This window comes from Takifugu flavidus, chromosome 9 (genome assembly GCF_003711565.1).
Source record: "Takifugu flavidus isolate HTHZ2018 chromosome 9, ASM371156v2, whole genome shotgun sequence".
In the NCBI taxonomy this organism is placed as follows: Eukaryota; Metazoa; Chordata; class Actinopteri; order Tetraodontiformes; family Tetraodontidae; genus Takifugu; species Takifugu flavidus.
The window spans coordinates 1-19,397 of NC_079528.1; the positions used below are offsets into that span (position 1 = coordinate 1).

The 19,397-nt window shown below is 44.4% G+C and overlaps 1 protein-coding gene across 5 annotated transcripts in view; it reads left to right on the forward strand.

The window, feature by feature from the left end:
* The first annotated feature begins 4,889 nt into the window (after positions 1-4,889).
* The window catches only part of LOC130531100 (serine-rich adhesin for platelets-like), a 31,773-nt gene continuing 17,265 nt past the window's right edge, over positions 4,890-19,397 (forward strand). For all 5 annotated transcript variants that reach the window (XM_057042861.1, XM_057042862.1, XM_057042864.1 and 2 more), the window contains exons 1-3: positions 4,890-5,068; positions 5,417-5,737; positions 5,866-6,120. In XM_057042861.1, the coding sequence (XP_056898841.1) occupies positions 4,951-5,068; positions 5,417-5,737; positions 5,866-6,120 (694 nt within the window). In that variant the 5' untranslated portion in view covers positions 4,890-4,950. The remainder of the gene's footprint in view (positions 5,069-5,416; positions 5,738-5,865; positions 6,121-19,397) is intronic.

Here is a 19,397-nt window from a genome sequence, read left to right on the forward strand (position 1 = left end):
CTAACAACAACAAAGTCAATTGTCAGGGCAAGTCTGACAACCTAACTATCCCTTGGCCCAGTCTTTTATCGAAAGACATATGTAATTATTGATGCTAATTCAGTCCAATCCAGTCCTTCTTCTTGGGTGACTTCATCTTCTTCTTCCTGCCTCATTTGGTGTTGGTGCAGTCCTTCTCCATTGTCTTCTCAGATGGCCAGGTCAGAGGTCTTATTCCTGTCCAGGATAATAAGATAAAGATGCTAACAATATAAACTAATTCTCTTCACTATTCTCTCCTCTCCTCTCCTCTCCTCTCCTCTCCTCTCCTCTCCTCTCCTCTCCTCTCCTCTCCTCTCATCTCCTACCTATTCTGTCCTCTACCTGTCCTCCCCCTCTCCTCTCTCTCTAACCAGGACCCCATGAGCAGGAGGGTCCCCCTACATGAGCCTGGTCCTGCTCAGGGTTTCTTCCTGTTAAAGGGGAGTTTTTCCTTGCCACTGTTGCTTGTTTGGGGTCAGGCTATGGGATTCTGGAAAGCGCCTAGAAACAATTTCGATTGTAAAAGAGCTATATAAATAAAGATTGATTGATTGATTAATAATAACTCCTCCATTAACTTAACATCCTCCAATCAAACATCCACCCAAGTTAAATATTTGTGTTTTTGTCTTCTATATTAATTTAGTTTATATCTTCCAAATGTAATGAGTACAATTTTGTTTCAGATTACCTGTCATGATGTTATGATGATCACAGCTGTTACAATGATCAATCCTGTTATGATGCTCAATCCTGTTATGATGCTCAATCCTGTTATGATGATCACAGCTCTTATGATCACAGCTGTTGCTGTGTCAGTTGTGACTCACCTGTATGAGTTCATTTTACTGAGATTTCTTTCCTGTCTCCATGTTTATCCAGATAATGTTCTCCTCACACTTTTCTTCCGTGCATTGGTGATGATTTTTATCTTCAGTGGGATTTTCATCTATTTTACATGGAAGAAGAAGAAGATCCGTGGGACAGCTGAAGGTTCTGCCATCATCACAGGAGGGACCATGGAGACAACTCAGTTATAATGGCTGAAATGAGAAATACTCACTTTTAACTGTCTGCAAATAACATAAACATCTTCCACATTTCCTGAGAGAGTTTTAAAAAAGACTTTAAAAGACTTTTTAAAATTATATTTCTGTTTTTAGATTAAGCTAGAAAACCTCACTGTTGAATAGGGCCAGAGCCACACAAAGGCCCAGGCTGCCTTTTGCCCTCCACAGTATAGACTGAACCAGATCTGCTCTGTTGATGACTGAAAATGAATTTGTACCCGTTACTACGGTACTGCTCAACATCTGTACTTCAACATCAACAGGTGATATGTCCTCACTTAGTTTGTGTATTTAGGTGTCTTTTTGACGGGTTGGATATGGACCCAATAGCAGTACACACGAGCTCAGGATCAATTGGAAAAGTCTTTATTTGATAACAGCAAACTCGGATGTGATCCGCGATTTCAGGAAACAGTCTCCTCTTCAGACCAGTGGCCCAAAAGGAGTCTCTGGTTTAGGATTAGGGGAAGGGAATGGGCTTACTCTTGGTGGAACGTCTGAGGGGAGGGGTCCACAGCTGGGCAGCAAGGCAGAGGTACCGATGAAGGGCGAGCGGCAGACAAGTCGAAGCCAGGGAAGCAGACTTTAACTGGAGACACGGAGGCAGAGTGCGTGGTCAGAGACAGAAAGCAGGGAGGTTTTGAGGGGAACAGGCGAGGCAGGCAGAACAAAGACAGGCAGGGTCGGTATCAGTAGTGATGGGCAAATGATACCGAGGCTTCGGAGCTTGTGTCACTCTTCCCGAAGCAGAGTGATTCGAAACATTGTGTCTGAGCTTGTATCAAAACACCAGTGTCACGCTGTTTCGCTTCGCGCTTCATTGTTTCAAAATGTTTTGAAGCCTTTCATTGGCTCAGTCTTTCAGTGTGTGTCATTGGCTCATGGAGATTGCAGTTTGAGATGCATTATTATGCTTCAAAATCATTGGGTTGTGAGGAGATAGCGATTTGGAGAGTGAGAGTTAGCGTATTTTGGAATGTTTCATGGCGAGTACCACGAATAAGCGACATTCTAGAGTTTGGGATCATTTTGATCTCATAGAACCAAATAAGGTATAATGTAGTTCATAGCATTCATTTTATGTTCCCATAATTGAATTGTATTTTTAATTTTTAAATGGGTCTCAAAATTACAATTGCTTGTAGGTGCAGTGCTTGCAATGCACACAAGAGTTGTCTTTCAGCAACAACACATCATCTATACTGAGACACTTGCGTGCTAGGCATGACGACAATCACAAACAAAAACAATGTTTCTGAATTGAGCATGATCATTTGCAAAGTAGGAAGGATCTCTAATCCTGTTGGGGACTTTTAGTACAGTTTTTAAATGAATCTCAACGTGCTCAACAAACCCTTAAACACTGTACCCTTAATATAATTTGCATTTATTCTTTGGGTTAATCTTGAATGTGTTTTAGAGTAAGGGGAGAGTATCTGCATATTTTATTGTAATGACAATATAATCATTATTTGGTATGAATGAACAAAACAACTGGGTGACCACACAATGAACTTTGATGGTGTCATGGGATTGAAATGAAGCCAGTGCTTCAGTCGTGTTCTTTAGTGGTTGCTATGGCTCCAGATGTCACCATCACTGAAGTCTTGAGGCTTTGAATCTTTTTCGACACAATTGTTAGGAAAGCCTCAGTGCTTCATGAGGCTTCACTTGTTCACCACTACCTAAGCCATGATGCTGGATAACCTTTTGTCATTATTAGATGCACCTGTCAACTTCAAGCTCACCAAACCAACTTTGTGTGTCCAATTATCTTGTGATGATTAGTTACAGGCCATCAAAATGACAAGGGTTCCCACATTTTTGCACAGCCTATTTTTTACATTTGATTTAATTTCATACAATTGCATACTATGAATACTTCAAATCTGTGTTTGGAAATCAAGCTAACACTTTGCTCTTATGGGCAAATGAAGGACATGCCACCAAGATAATTTTGTGTGAAGTCAGAGTCCATTATTACACAACCTCAGAGGGGGTGCCCAAACTTTCTCACACCACTGTTTAACACAGTGGGTGGTTGCAGCTAATAACGCTTTTGTATTAAAGTCTTGGCTTCAGGTAAGGACATACTTTTTAAGTTTTTCAGATTTTTCAGTCATTTTTTGTCACCTGTAAAAGCTTCCATTCTCGTTTTGAAAAATAACCAAAAAATAGTCTTAAAAAGGCATGTCTGCTCTCATTTTGCCATTTATTTTTAGGAAAGAAATGCAATTCTAATATAAAGGAACTTACCACATTTTCCCTTCATGTTGAACTGTCAGCTACAGTGTGAATTCGCTTGAGTCATCTCTAAGGTGCTGAGAATCGAAGCCAAAAAAGGGAAAAAGACATTGGAGGAGAAAATTGTTTACACCTGCTGAGATCCAGTTCAGTTCAACTGAAGTTGTAGTGTCTGTTTCAGTCGAGGGTTTCTCGAGCTGCCTGAGACACCCAGAGCCTGACCCACGAGCAAGAAACAGTGGCAAGAAAAGTTCCACTTTAAAAGGAGGATAGCTGGAACAGGCCAGGCTCATATTTCTTTTATTATTGAAGGAGATGTGTTACGCAAAACTCACTTTTCAGTGCTTTAACATATATAATTGTACACATATTTGCAGTGTGTTCCCAATGTTGAGCTCAGACCACTATCGGTGTTTAATTCCATCATCTTTTAGGAGGCTGTTACACAATGAACGATTCTAATGGTGTCTCTATCATCCAAACAAAACTCTCTCATGGGGTCGGAGGTTTTGTGTTGGTTTTTTGAAGAAATGAAACTCTGGAAACCGACTGCTCTCTGTCTTCTCCCCGCCCCCTGCCTGCTCCATTTTCAAGGTCACATAAGTGGGAGGAGATGTGTTCTGACATTGCTAATCTGGACCCTCTGCTGAAGGAGATTAAATGGGGGTCAATTATAATAAACATATATATGGTCAAGACTAAATAAACAAACAAATACATTCATAAATGGAAAATGACTCTCTTAAACAGTTGCAATAACACGACAAACAACCAGGCCATCTTGGCTGACTTTTTCTCTCCAGAGTATAAACTGCTGCAATCCTGATTCAAATTTGGTGACTGAAAATGAAATTTTTCCTGCTGCCACTGTACTTCTAGATATATGGTGACATGTCCTCACTCACTGTGTGTACTTATGTCTAGGATAGTTTTTAATATATTCGCACATTACATCTTTTAATGTGTAGATCTGGACACACACGCAGGTGCAGTTCTGTTTGGAACATTTGTTTGTTTCTGTTCTTTTGTTCACACAAATGTTCTTGACAATTCCTTATTGACGTTGGGGTTTGCCTCTTCTGTTCACCCCTCACTGATCACGTGCTGTAAATTTCTGCTGACGTTGGTGCCTTTACTCAGAAATAAGATGTATTTAAATGACTATCGTACTGAGAAAATTATTTATTCAATGATTAAATAACAATAATCCTGATAATAATAGTCATGTTAGCTTACTGGTGCCAAGCAAACGCAGTCCTGGCTCGTAATCCCTGAGCAGCAGATCTGAGCCTAATTTGAGGTACAGAAGAGACCTCTTGGTCCATATTTTAGCTGAGCTCTGGTACCAAGAACAACAATAATGTGAAACAACTCTGGTCTCAGATGTTTGTCTCAAATCCTGTTTCAACCTGAAGAAGAAATCCTTTCTTCTTCTCTCCTGAGTCCATCAGAAGACTGTTGTCCTTTTTGGTTCTGACTAAAGAGGAAGTGATTAGGACATCACTTCCTTATCTATAGCATGAATACAAGAAGAGATAAAAGCAGAAGTCAGTAAAATTTCTCGGTCTGGTCACATCATCAGGAGAAGTTACAGGACGCTCACGCTCGGTTGTTCATGCTGCATTTCTGGTCGTTCTCTGGGGACCTGCTGAGTGGATCAACTGAGACCAAACACTGCAGAGGCATGAAGGCTGTGATGGGACTATTGCTGATGTTGGTCAGAGTCTCTCTGGGTGAGCCGTTAAACAGACGACCAGTCTGATCAGATGTCAGCAGGCCGAGGGACGTTTAGAGAACATTTTACTCATAGGAACCATTTAAATAAATAGATGTGCTACTCAACAAATATCTTAAGTTATAATTTGATGGTCAGACTAAAACAAACATTTGATTATGTGAGCCATGGGTTTGATTTCTAATTAAAGTTTGTAGCACATTCATGATGCTTTGTTGAGCCTCTCTTGTTGAACTCATTATAGTTTAATCCCAAAATCTGTGGACACCTTTAAAACACGTGATGTTGATGGTCTCAGCTAGGTGTTTATTTATTGCTGTGATTTGGTCATTTGTGTGTTGTGCAGGTGTAGAAACCTCCTGTGATGGCCGGCAGGATCAAACTCTATGTTATGGAGCTCTGGGAGGAACTCTGGTCCTGCAGTTGATGGACAAAGTCCCAGAGATACTGACATTCAGATGGTGGAACTCAAATGTAAGAATTCTGAGTCGGATTGGTAATGGGACTGTGACGAATAGATTATCAAACAGGTCAGAGTTTATTTCCCATAATGGAACATTGAGGATGAACAGCCTGAGCAGAACTGATGGTGAAGAATATGAACTTGAAATATTTAATGAGGATGGAGAGATAACAGCATTTCGGACTCTACAGTTGAACATCCAAGGTACGTTTGACTGAGAGCTTTGATTAAATCTTCCTGTCATACTCTAACTCTCATATAACACAGGATTCATGTTCTGCTGTGTAGAGAGCTGATCATTTTCTGTTCTAATTAAAGTTCTTGTGTTTCAGCTCCTGTGTCGACTGTCCGGCTGACGTCTGAGTGTCTGTCCCAGGGAGAGAAGAGGATGTCCTGCTCCTCTGTTGGAGACAGTCCTCAGTACAGCTGGACTCTGGATGGAGACACACTGACAGATGATCAGCTCCTCTCTGGGAATAATGAGACTAATGAGATCATTCTGAAACAAACAGTGTCAGGACGGCTGGTGTGTTTAGTCAGGAATCACGTCAGTGAAGCCTCAGTAACAGAGATGATTTCAACCTGTGGTGAGTGACAACATGATGGAAACATCTTCATTAATGTGACATTGATGCTTTTGTGTCAGTGGTTGAACAGTTTCTTCCCTTTAGGCTACATTTTCATTGAGTGCCAATTATCAAATGGGACAAACATAACACAGTGGGTGTTTGCAGCAAATAACACATTGTGTATAAAACCAACAACCACAACAACAACAACTTCAGTCAATGTTGGTAAGGAGAGTGACATCACAGTGTCTTATATCCCCTCCACTAAATTAACATCCTCCAATCAAACATCTACCCAAGTTAAATATTTGTGTTCTTACCTTCTATATTTATTTCGTTTATTTCTTATTTCTTTTATTTATTTCTTCTCAAATGTAATAAATATTTTTTTTTCAGATTACCTGTCATGATGTGATGATCACAGTTGTTACTCTGTTGTCAATTGTGACTCACCTGCATAACTTTATTTTACTGATATTTTTTTCCTATGTTTTTATCCATGATTATCCAGATAATGTTCTCCTCACACTTTTCTTCCGTGCATTGGTGATGATTTTTATCTTCAGTGGGATTTTCATCTATTTTTCATGGAAGAAGAAGAAGATCTGTGGGACAGCTGAAGGTTCTGCCATCATCACAGGAGGGACCATGGAGACAACTCAGTTATAATGGCTGAAATGAGAAATACTCACTTTTAACTGTCTGAAAATAACAAACATCTTCCACATTTCCCTGAGAGAGTTTATAGTGAAGGTTGTTCACAAGAAAGACCTTGAAATGCATGGAAATGCTCCTGAAGTCACATGAAATCACTTTATTTACAATTTTGGGAGGGTGGTGGTTTAGCAGAACACTGCCTGGATGAAGGAGTGGATGCTCAGGGTTAAACTTTATTTTTATGACCTGCAATAAACCTTTATTTTCTCACGTGTAATACCTAAATAACTGTATCATAGTTTTTTTTTCTCATGTTTTGAAATATAAGAGTTTCTCTTTGAAAGACAGAAGTTCCATCATACTGCTCTATTTTTCTTTTAGAAACTATGAACTAAATGTAATTAATAAAACAAAGATCTTTGCTTTAGTCTTTTGCTGATTTTACATCTGAGTTCAAGCAAATGTGCAGATTCTATCCTCTGGTTCCTTTAAATTTCCCATCAATCAGCAATTGTTACAACAGTTTTTATGTGACAGTTACAGAGTGAAACCACATGATGGGTTTGAGAGAAGAGGCCAAAAAAACCCAAACTTGTCAGTGTTTAGAATGAATTACTGGCCAATTAGGATACAAACATGTTTTTAAAGCTTTGATAACAGCTGCAACTTTATTTCTAAAGCATCTGTTACAGTCTCTAGATGTCTAATCCCCGAGCAAGCAACAGTGGCAGGAAGAATTGCGCTATAACAGGAAGAAACCTTGAAGAGGTCCAGGCTCATATTCTTCTTTTCTTATTAAAGGGAGCATATCATGCAAAGCACACTTTTCTAGTGCTTTACATCATATATTCTTATATCCAGTGTGCCTTCCCACCCCGGAAGTTTTAATTTCGACAACAATTTCAATGTTCTGTAAGCTGCTGAGGGTCAGGAAATGTGTCTCAAAATGATCTGTTTGAAGGTTTTTTTTGTGGGAAACTGATGAGATTTGTGAACATCTTGTATTCTTGTTAATAGATTAATCTGGAATCTAGAAAAGCTCTTACTTTTGAACAGCCACACAAAGACCCAGGCCGTCCTGTTCGGAGTTTTCCCTGGTGCTTTCTCCCCCCTCCCCTTCTGTTCCATGTCTGTTTCCAGGTCGGGTGGGGCTGCTCCAGTTAATCATCTACACCTGCCTGCTGTTAAAAGGACTGCTCCCAGTTCCATCCTTGCCAATTTGTTGTTTCAACCTTCTGTGATTGTGCATTCAGATGTCTGTTTGTGCTGCACAGCCTTTTGTGTTGAGGAGTTTTTCATCTTTGGTTCTTTGTGGGATTCGACTGCCATGTTTTAAGTCTGTTCTGGTCAAATCTACTCAGTCCTGTGTGTGTCTTTTTGGGGTTCAGTTCGTGTCTGCTGCTCCGAACACATCCTGGCTGACTTTTGCCCACCACAATATAAACTACTGCGATCCTGAACCAGCTTTGCTTTGTATTTTTCCCTGCTTCCATTGTACTGCTCAACATCAGGTGACGTGTCCTCACTCGCTGTGTGTACTTAAATATGGGCTAGTTATTAACAAAATTAAGAAACACTGCTAAAAGTAAGTTTTTGGAAATTGTCCCTTGAAGGGAAAATATTCATGTCTTCTGCAAACAACAGAAAATTCAGTAGATTGCATCAAAAGTGTTTTTAAAACTATTTTTTTAAATAAAATCTTACTTCCTTTTCACATATTCAAAAGATATCTCAATAAGTGATTACAAAGGCAGCGGCTGCTGCATGCGGCTAGGACAAAAACTTCTTTTCCACATCCTCATATTCTACTTTTAGGCTTAAAACCTTCCCCATTAAGGAAGCTTACAGTTAGTAATTCTGTAGCTACAGTCATTTTCCTAGTTAGAGTAATTATCCTATTTAGATCAGGGGAATCTATTTTTTTGGCTACCATCTTGATATCATCATCTAAAAAACATGATCATCTGACACCGCTGGTTCATGGCTGCGTGTCCTCCTGAGCTATAGGTCAATGACTCCATTAACACATTTCACTGCATCCATCTACAGCTATCACCAACCCCATAGTTGTGCACTGCCAACCAGCCCCACTGACCTGCTCAGCTTTAGCTTTGATTCCTCTGTGTAATTAATGTATTTGTATAGTTGGATCACAATATTTTCGAGTGTCTTACTGCCAATCTGCGTGTTCTCTGAATGAAGACAATGTATTTAGCAAATAGAATCAATTCAAGATACAAATATTACAGAGCTCCGGGCCAGTTCAAAACCCTACAATAAAGTCAATTGTCAGGGCATGAAGTCTGACAGCCCAACTATCCCTCGACCCAGTCTTTTATAGAAACAAATAAGCAAATCATTGATGCAAATCCAGTCCGATGTTGTCTTCTGATTGGATGACCTTGTGTTCTCCTTCCAGTCCCACTGGGTGCTGGCACAGTCCTTGTTCTCCCAGCAAGAAAGTATTTTTGAAGAAAAGAGCCAAATGTTTCTCATTTAGCCAGGTCAAGGTTCACATTCTTCTTGCAGATGAAATATCAACACCACTAAACTATGCTGTCCAGTTTTTACAATGGGTCATTCAACACTTTCAGCCTGACCATCTCCACTGACTAGTTATCCAAACAACAGTGATGTCATGGATGGGTCAAGTGACTGCTTAACTGTATTACACTTACTAATGATTATATTATCCCTAACATCTAAACTAATTCTAACATAAAACAGAAACATATGCAAAAAACTGAAAATTCTCTTCAGTATGTAAGATGTATGTCTACTCTCTCCTCTACCTTCTCCTCCTTCTTTACCCAGCTGTCCACCATGAGGATGGTCCCTCATATGAGCTTGGTCTTGCTCAAGGTTTCTTCCTGTTCAAAGGGAATTAGTCCTTACCACTGTTGTTAGTTGGGGCTCAGGCCCTGTGTTTATGGACATCGTGTGGTATAAATAAAGAGGAAATGAATGGAAGATGAATTGACTTTGAACGACAGCTCCAGTGTTACCATAAAAACTTGTCTGCACAGACTCTTGAACATTCTTCAGTTTTGGGTATCTAGACCATAAACTTTGTTTTTTGCCCACTGGCAAATTTTGTGAACCTGGAGAGCTCATTCTATCAGTGCATTTGGAGTTTGAACATAAAGTTTGTGCTTCAGATGAATGAAGAAGGTTTACTAACCTTTTTTATTTAATTATGACGACTACTACTACTGCTTTCATTACTAGTCTAAAATAACCAATACCATCTGCACCATTTAAATATGAGTTATAACAGACTTAAAGTCTTAAAAGTTGATGTGGAGCAATTAAAATTCAAAATTTATGTTCAACTAAATGCACTAAATTCTGGTCTCTAAACGTAGGCTATCTGGAATAAGTTTTAACGTTATCTTAACACAATCAAACTATGAAAGCTGTAGCCTAATGTTAATATATTGATTTTTAAAATAAAATCTGGATCTCTTGCAATAACATCATTTAATGTAATTAATGAAATTTAGCAGTATGTAACCTTTTTTCTGTCAAATAAAGATTACACCTGAAAAAAATTTTAAAGGTATCAAAATCATGTTTTTCTCTGCTTTCCTATCTTGACCCCTGCAGGTTAGGTGTGGTTCTGCCCTCAATTCTGTTGGTTTAATAACAGTGTTCATCAGTAACTAAAAAGGAGAGGGTGGGGTCTCCAGGAATTTAGCTGGTTTAGAGCGGCAAGATGTGGGATGTTGGTGTCCAAATTAAAGAACACGAATACAGATGTCCAGGTTATGGATTATGATTTATTCTGCTGTGCTCTTATGGCATTCACACACAGCAATAAACCACAGGAGCACAGGCAAATGGAGAAAAATAGGCAAAAAAGGTGAAATTATCTCAGCGTAGCTGCATCTGAATGGACACGCACTCTCTACAGTTGCATCGGGTGTGAATCGTTAACTAATTAAAGTACCGCATGCACAGACGGCAGTGGTGCGTTCAAGAGCGTCGGACATCTGTGTTGCATTCGAGAGCATCGGAAATATGAAACTTCAAGGAAAAAACTAAATAACAATGAATAAAACATACTACTTAGATAAACTCTAACAGTATACAATAATATAAACAGTGTGGGCTTTGAACACAGCCGCCCCCGACTGTCTGCACAGACAGTCGTATCCAAGGTAGAAAGGCCACTCAGGCAGGTGGATCTGTAGCTCTGTCTTCGAGCTTAGGGAGCTGGACCAGACGAGCTACTGGTCGAATGTATGTCCGATCTTTGACCTCAATGGCAGCAGTTCGGATGGCCATCAGCTCCAGATAAGTGGCAGTCCTTCCAGGCATAGCCCCGGAGTAGGGGCAACCCCGATCCAGAGTAGTACACGGAGTTTGGGATCACAATAAGCACCACTTGATTGGTTCAAGATGTTTGCCATCTCTCTGCCACTTCTGTCTCTCCTGTAGACTAGGCAGGTAGTGACTGATGAATCTGGTCCAGAAGCGATCGACAAGAACTTGGCTGTGCCGCCATCTGCGATTCCAAGGGTGTCATTAGAGTCATATATGACCTGAGGAAGTGACGCATCATAGCGTCCCATCAGCAGAATGCTAGGTGTGATGGGGTCTGGATCAGCTAGGTCAGATGAGACATAGCCAAGAGGCTTTGCATTCAGGATGCCCTCTACCTCCACAAGGACTGTCTGGAGCACCGTCTCCGGTACGGTCTGTTCCTTAAGAACTACCTTGAGAGCTGTCTTCACGGACCGCACTTCTCTTTCCCACGCTCCACCAAAGTGGGGAGCACTGGGGGGATTGAAACAGAACTCGATCTTCTGTTTTGCCAGCTGTTCCTTTAAGTGCGGAGCCATGGTCTCAAAAGCTTCGCGTAGCTCTCGAGCTCCACCGACGAAGTTTGTGCCGTTGTCGGACAGGAGTTCAAAGGGTTTGCCTCTTCTGGCGACGAAACGGCGTAAAGACATCAGAAAAGCATCGGTGTCGAGACCTTCCAGGAGATCTAGATGCACACATCTGGTTGTCATGCACTTGAAGACAATGCCCCAACGCTTCTCTGTTCGGCGTCCGATCTTCACCGTGAAGGGCCCGAAGCAATCTACTCCGGTTGAATAAAAGGGTGGTTTATATAAGCGCAGACGAGCAGGTGGCAAATCAGCCATCTTAGGGACAGAAGGATTGGCACGCCATGCCTGGCACTGCATGCAGCGACTCTGCTGCCTCTTGACAGCTTCCCTGCCCCGCAATATCCAAAACCGACGACGTAGCTCTGCCAGCACTCGTTCAGGGCCAGGATGCAGGAGGGTCTCATCGAAATCCTGGATGATTAGATTGGTCAAGGGATGCTTTGGATCTAGCAAGACTGGGTGGATGGTGTCTAGTTCTAGCTGCTCTGCTCTTCGTAACCTCCCCCCAACTCTGATGAGCCCTGTATCCTTATCATACTCAGGAGATAGGGAGCCCAATCTACTGGAGGTTGGCAAGGGTCGGTCGGTGATGAGCGCCTTGACCTCTTCCGGGAATGACTCCAACTGCGCCTGTTTTAGGAGGAGATTCTCAGCTTTGATGTAATCAGCTGCTTCGTGGAGCGAATCAGAGTTTGGATCAGCCGCCCCGTGTAGAACCGCACTGTTGCTTGCATGAGTTCCTTCCATGTGGAGAACATGCTGACCTCGGGGAGTTGAGGACAAGAATCAACAGTCACATGTCCACAGAAGGAGGATTTCTTCAATTCACTATCATCTGCCTCTAGATAGGAAGATGGGCTGGTCGGCCAGTGATCCTCTGTCTGACGTAAGAAGGCAGGACCTTGGTGCCAGCGGTGTGGTCGAGATAACTCCTTCAGGGTCTTGCCCCGCGTGATATCATCTGCAGGATTGTTCGCAGTATCCACATACCTCCAGTTACTCACATCCGTGAGACTCTGTATTTCTGCCACACGTGTGCCCACAAAAACCTTATATTGGCAAGATTCGGACGTGATCCAGTGGAGAACAGTAGTGGAGTCTGACCAGAGAATGATCGTCCCGATGGGTAAGGCGAGCTCAGTCTGAAGGACGCTGGCTAGTTGAGCACCGGTGAGTGCAGCACTCAACTCTAACCGCGGCATGGAAAGTTGCTTCTTTGGTGCCACACGGGATCGAGCTAGGACGAAAGAAACATGCACTTGCTTCTGAGCATCTTCTGTCCGTAGATAGGCAACAGATCCATATGCTCTCTCAGAAGCATCACAGAAGATGTGAAGATCTCTGATAGATGTCGATGAGTCTGCAGACACTGGTGCATAACATCTGGGAATCTCCATCTGGATGAGATCAGGAATCTCACGCTCCCAAGTGAGCCATCTGTCACGGAGGCTCTGTGGCTGGATCGGGTCATCCCAGCCAATTTGTGCCTTCCAAAGATCCTGAACCAGAATCTTGGCCCTTGTGGTGAATGGTACAATATAACCTAGTGGGTCATACTGACAGGCAAGTACCCTGTAAACGTTCCTCAACGTAGGTTCAGTTCTCTCCACTGGTCTATGTTTGTACTTCAACGTGTCATGGATGCAGTCCCAACGTAACCCAAGAGTTGGTTCCTGCAGGTCCGTACTGTATTGGGAAAGCCATAGCTCACTGCTCTCAGATCTGATGTTGGATGGAAGATGTTCGATAACGGCAGGAACATTACTAGCCCACTGGCGTATTTCGAAGCCTCCAGTGTGGAGTAGATGGCGCAGGCGATCAACAATATCCTTAGCTTCCTCCTTTGAGTGGGTGCTGTGGAGACAGTTATCCACGTAGAATGACTGCTCAACAATATCAATGAGGTCGCTGTTGGACTCACTTGTATTTTGGACGTGCCGTTGCAGGGCGTAGATGGCACAGCAGGGGCTGCACGTAGTGCCGAACGGCAGAACTTGCCATTCGTAGATCTTAGGCTCCTCAGTCCTCTTCATATCCCGCCAGATGAAACGCAGAACTGGTTTGTCGGCTGGCAGAAGGCGTATCTGGTGGAACATGCCTTTGATGTCACCGCTCACCGCTACTGGGTACTGCCGAAACCGAATGAGGACTCCAAGCAATGATGGGCCTAGGGTAGGTCCAGGAGAGGAGAAGTTCGTTCAGAGACTTCCCTTCGTACCGGAAGGAACAGTTGAAGACGATCCTGTCCTTGTGCCGAACCATATGGTGAGGTATATACCAGGATTCTGGGGTTGATGTAGCTACCTCAGGTGGCACCACTGCTACGTAGCCCATCCTCTCTAGCTCCCTGATCTCTTGACAGTACGCCTCAGCGCGTTGTGGGTCTTTGGCAAGTCTCCTCTCTGTGCTACGAAGACTAGACAACACAGTTTCCATAGGGGCTTGGAGAGTGGTGGGGAGTTGGCACGACGAAGCAACGGTGTAGCATATCTTTGTATCCCATCAACAGTGATTCTAACGGTGGATGACTGGAGTAAGGCTAAGGCTTGCTGATCTTGCTTCGATCGGGTCACCTGCTTCTTGCTTGTGTAGGGCAGCGTATCGATCTGCCATAGACGCTCAACATTCTTAAAGAGTTCACAGGTTGGTGAGTCTGTTACTGTGAATAGGCACTGCTGCTCGGAGGCGGGAACTTGGTCAATATTGGTGGGACCTTGAAGTGACCAGCCAAGCTGGGTATGGACTGCGATGGGCCCTCCTGGTGGACCTGTCCGCACCGGCTCTATGGGTGTCAGGAGATGAGGCAGATCAGATCCGATGAGCAGCAGAGGTTGAGCATGTTCTACAGGAGGCAAAGGTAAGTTGCGGAGGTGCTTATATTTCTGTTGGAGAGACCTCACTGGATAGGAATGCTCTGAGAGACCTAAATTCTCTGAGGTGAATGCATGGTGTATATGATACCTCTCTTCAGGTTTGAGCAGTGAGGAAACGTAAAGGGTAACTGAAGCGCCTTGAAGCTGCACTACCTCTTGGTGAACAGTTCGGACGGTAAGTGTTTCAGGCTGCGCGGTGAGGTTCAGACGTTGTACAGCTTGTGGCAATATGATGCTTCGCTCTGAACCGTCGTCTAGCACTGCATACGTCTCCAACACTCTGTCCCCAGCATGAAGTAAGACTTTCACAACCTTCAGCATCACCTTGGGGGATCTGTTTGGTCTATCCAAGTACACCTTTGTAGTTGGAGCGGTCACCATAAGCACACTCTTCTGGGTCTGCTGGACTGCGTTGTGTAATACTGTCAGATGTTGCTCTTTGCAGGTATTGCAAGGCCCCTCAGGCTTGTGAGATCGTCCGCACTTCCAACACCGCTGTCCGTCCCTTATCCACCTCACAATCTGCTCTGTGTTCAGTTTCTTGAATTCTGCGCAAGCATTCAGGAAGTGCTCCTTATTGTCGCAGTGAGGGCAGTATGGTTTTGGTTTGGATGAGAACTTCATGGGTGCTGGACGTCCTTTGAGATCTTGATTATCACTGGCAGTGAGGAGGAATGCTGTGGATTTCTCCTTCGATTTGTTGAAGGCACGTTGGTCCTTCTTTGGTGGCTTGGGTGCTTCAAAGTTATAGAGAGAAGCAGCTCTACCAGCTATGCGTTTGGCTTGGGATTTCATCTGAAGCCAGACGCTCAGATCAGGCAGAGTATAGGTCTGGTCCGTACCTGTCCGAAGGATACCTTGGTTCAGACAGTATTCCACAAACCCGTCGCGGTAGCTTGGCGGCATCTTGCCCAATAGCCGGTCGACATGGGATCCACATCTTAACTCATAGCCATTCTGTCCCTCTAGGGTCCTAAGCATGCCTACTAGCGTTTGAATGGACAAAGCAAACGCATCAAATGCCTCGGAGTCTCCGAACTTGAGGGCTGGCGCGTTAAGGATCGCACCGAGTTCACTTTGGACGAGCTGACGAGGTTGACCGTACTTATCTTGCAGTGCCTGCATAGCCGCTGTGTACGGCCTTGGGTCATGCATATAGGCTTTGGCTAATTGAAGCGCACTAGGTAGCTTCAGGTGTCCCAGAAGCACTTGATACTTGTACTGCTCACTCAAATGCAGATGACTATTCAGCAGGTTGTCAAGTGCCATCCTCAGTAGCGCAAAGTCACTTTCTTTACCACTCTCGAAGAAGGGGATCATAGGTTTGGGGATGCCATAGGATGTGGCACTGAGTGGGAACACATCAGCCGTCTGTAGTTGAGGCAGCGCTGTAGTGGAGCACGGCTCTGCTTTAACCGGGCAGGTGAAGGCTGCACTGGAGGGGAGATACTGCGCTGGGTGAACTGGATATGAAATTGGAGCAGAGTAGTAGTTCACTGGTGCTGAACTACAAGGCAGGGATACTGGAGGAAGAGCAGGATGTGGTAATGGAGGAAGAGATGGATATGGCGTAGAGGGCGGAGCTACATGTGGTGCTTGGAGTGAAGTCTGAGCAGCTGGAGGCAGAACCGCGTGTTGGCTGGCTGAAGGTAGAGTCACTGGAGCTGGAGGCGGAGTCGCATGGGGCGCTGCAGGTTGAGGTACAGGTTGCCTTGCCTCACTATGATCTGATGGACAGGGTGAGGATCTGGCACCACCAGGGTCCTGTGCTTTCTCTTTCAGGAGAGAAGTAACCATCTTCGCTATTTCCAGCTGGTTCGCTCTCTTCTTTAGCTGTCGTCGGCTCTCAAGCTGTCTTGTTAACGTTTCCTGCGTTCTGATGGCTTCCTCCTGCAGCTGCTGGGCCTCTCTGGCTTGAGATTGAAGTCGCAGACGTTCATGTTCTATTTGGTTGTCCTCTTCTAGACGCTGTTGTAACTCCTCAAGCTCCATCTGTTTCACTCGCTCTTCCAGCTGTGCTGTTTCCAGTTCTGAGAGAACGTTAGAGGGGAATCTGCTCGAGGACGAGCGAGATGACCGTGTTGATCTGGAGTCGCAGCTCTTCTGAGATGAGCATGTTCTCCCACTACGTGATCGCTGGGAGGAGAGAGCTTGTTGTGTGGTATGGGTTTGTCCCTCTGGAGGGAGTGTTGCAACCACATAGTCAGTCAAGTAGGCTGGGGGACGTCTCTCTCTCTCCAAAGCACGTTGGGGTGCGGGCTCAGACGGGACATCTGCAGGTTCCATACCTTGATTGATACTCTAATCCGGCTCGAAGGACCATAAAAAGGAGAGGGTGGGGTCTCCAGGAATTTAGCTGGTTTAGAGCGGCAAGATGTGGGATGTTGGTGTCCAAATTAAAGAACACGAATACAGATGTCCAGGTTATGGATTATGATTTATTCTGGGTGCTGTGCTCTTAGGGCATTCAACACAGCATAACCCACAGAGCACCTGCAGAGGAACAGCCTGTTTGAGATGTTTCAGTCCGGCTTTAGAGCTCATCACAGCACAGAAACAGCACTTCTTAAAGTTACTAATGATCTTCTCATAGCTTCAGATCATGAACTGGTCTCTATGCTGGTTCTGCTGGACCTCAGTGCTGCTTTTGATACAGTTGATCACAGCATCCTGTTACATAGACTGGAACATGTGATTGGGATTAAAGGGACAGCACTAGACTGGTTTAGATCGTATTTATCTGATAGATACCAGTTTTCTCATGTCCATGGCGTTCCCTCTTCATACAGTAGGGTTAGCCATGGAGTTCCACAAGGTTCTGTACTTGGACCAATCCTTTTCACCTTGTACATGGTTCTCTTAGGAAACATTATTCGGCAGCATGAAATAAATTTTTATTGTTATGCCGATGACACTCAGCTTTATTTATCAATGAAACCAGAAGAGACAGAGAAGTTAGTGAAGATCCAGACCTGTCTGTCTTCAAATTTCCCTCTCCTTAATTCAGGAAAAACTGAGGTCGTGGTGTTTGGTCCTGAACCTTTCAGGGATAGATTAGATCACACGATAACTCTAGATAGTATCTCCGTCAACTCACACATTAAATTAGTCTCTAGAAGTGCCTTTTTTCTACCTAAGAAACATTGCAAAGATCAGGAAACTACTGCATGATGCAGAAAACTTAGTTCATGCATTTGTTACTTCCAGGCTGGACTATTGCAATTCTTTTCTTGGTGCTAAAACACCTCTTTAAGAAGCCTCCAGCTGATCATAAATTCTGCAGCTTCTGACAGGTGTTGACAAAAGAGATCACATAACTCATGTACTGGCATCTCTTCATTGGCTGCCCATTAAATTTAGAATAATTCTTCTTCTGACCTACAAGGTCATCAGAGGCCTAGCTCCATCCTACCTGGAGGAGCTAGTGACACCTTATCATCCCAATAGACCACTTCTAGACCACTAGACCACTGCTCTCAGAATGCTGGTTTGTCAGGTTATTGTCAGTAATTCTGTAGTTCCAGCTATTATCCCAGACTTAATTATCATATGTGTAAGTGGGTGCTGGACTTCTTATCAGAGAGGCCACAGAGTGTACGGGCTGGCAGCAACACCTCCCAGACAGTCGTGCTGAGCACAGGGGCACCACAAGGGTGTGTGCTCAGCCCACTGCTCTTCACCCAGCTGGCCCATGACTGCATACCCAGCTACAATCACATCATTAAGTTTGCGGATGATACAACTGTAGTGAGCGTCATCACCAACAACAATGAGGCAGCCTACAGTTCTGTGAGGTGAGCCAACTGGTCCAGTGTTGCATAGATAACAATCTCTTCCTTACCATAGAGATTGTTAATGACTTCAGGAGAAGGCCACCACAGTATCCCCCACTGATCATCAATGGTGCTGCTGTGGAGAGGGTGAGCAGCACCAAGTTTCTGGGGGTACACGTATCTGGCCAGGAAAGCTCAGACATGCCTATACTTCCTCTGCAAACTGAGGAGAGCACATGTCCCACCCCCATTATGTGCACCTTCTATAGAGGCACCATTGAGAGCGTCATCACTGGCTGCATTACTGTGTGGTATGGGGGCGGCTCTGCCTCCTGCTGAAAGACAGTGTAACACATAGTGGATGCAGCCAGTAAGATCATTTGTGCTCTTCTGCTCTCCCTCACAAACATTTTTCACACCTGCCTCACCTGAAGAGCCATCATCATTGTTGAGGATAACTCCCACCCCTCACACCTCGACTTCAGCCTCCTGCCTTCAGGGAGAAGGTTCCAGAGCCTTTGGGCCTGCTTCACCAGACTGTCAAACAGCTTTATCTACCAGGCTGTCAGGATGCTGAACTCTGTCCACTACCCCCCCCAACATGGAGTAAATTGACAATAAAAAGTATCCTTAGCTTTATCTTTATATTTAGAGGGTCACCTAATTATTAGGTTAATATCTTAGTTCCCCTCCCTGGGCTGCCACCTTATCGTGGTGGAGGGGTTTGCATGTCCCAATGATCCCAGGAGCTCCGTTGTCTGGGGCTATATGCCCCTGGTAGGGCCACCCATGGCAAACAGGTCCTAGGTGAGGGATCAGACGAAGCGTAGCCCAGGATCCCCTGATGATGAATAACAACATTGGTACCAAGTTTCCCTTGCCCGGATGCGGGTTACCGGGGCCACTCCTGGAGCCAGGCCTGGGGGTGGGGCACGTTGGCGAGCGCCTGGTGGCCGGACCTCTGCCCATGGAGTCCGGCCGGGGCAGCCCGAAGAGGCAACATGGGACCCCCTTCCCGTGGGCTCACCACCTGCAGGAGGGGCCAAGGGGGTCGGGTGCATTGTGTTTTGGGTAGCAGCCGGAGGCAGGGACCTTGG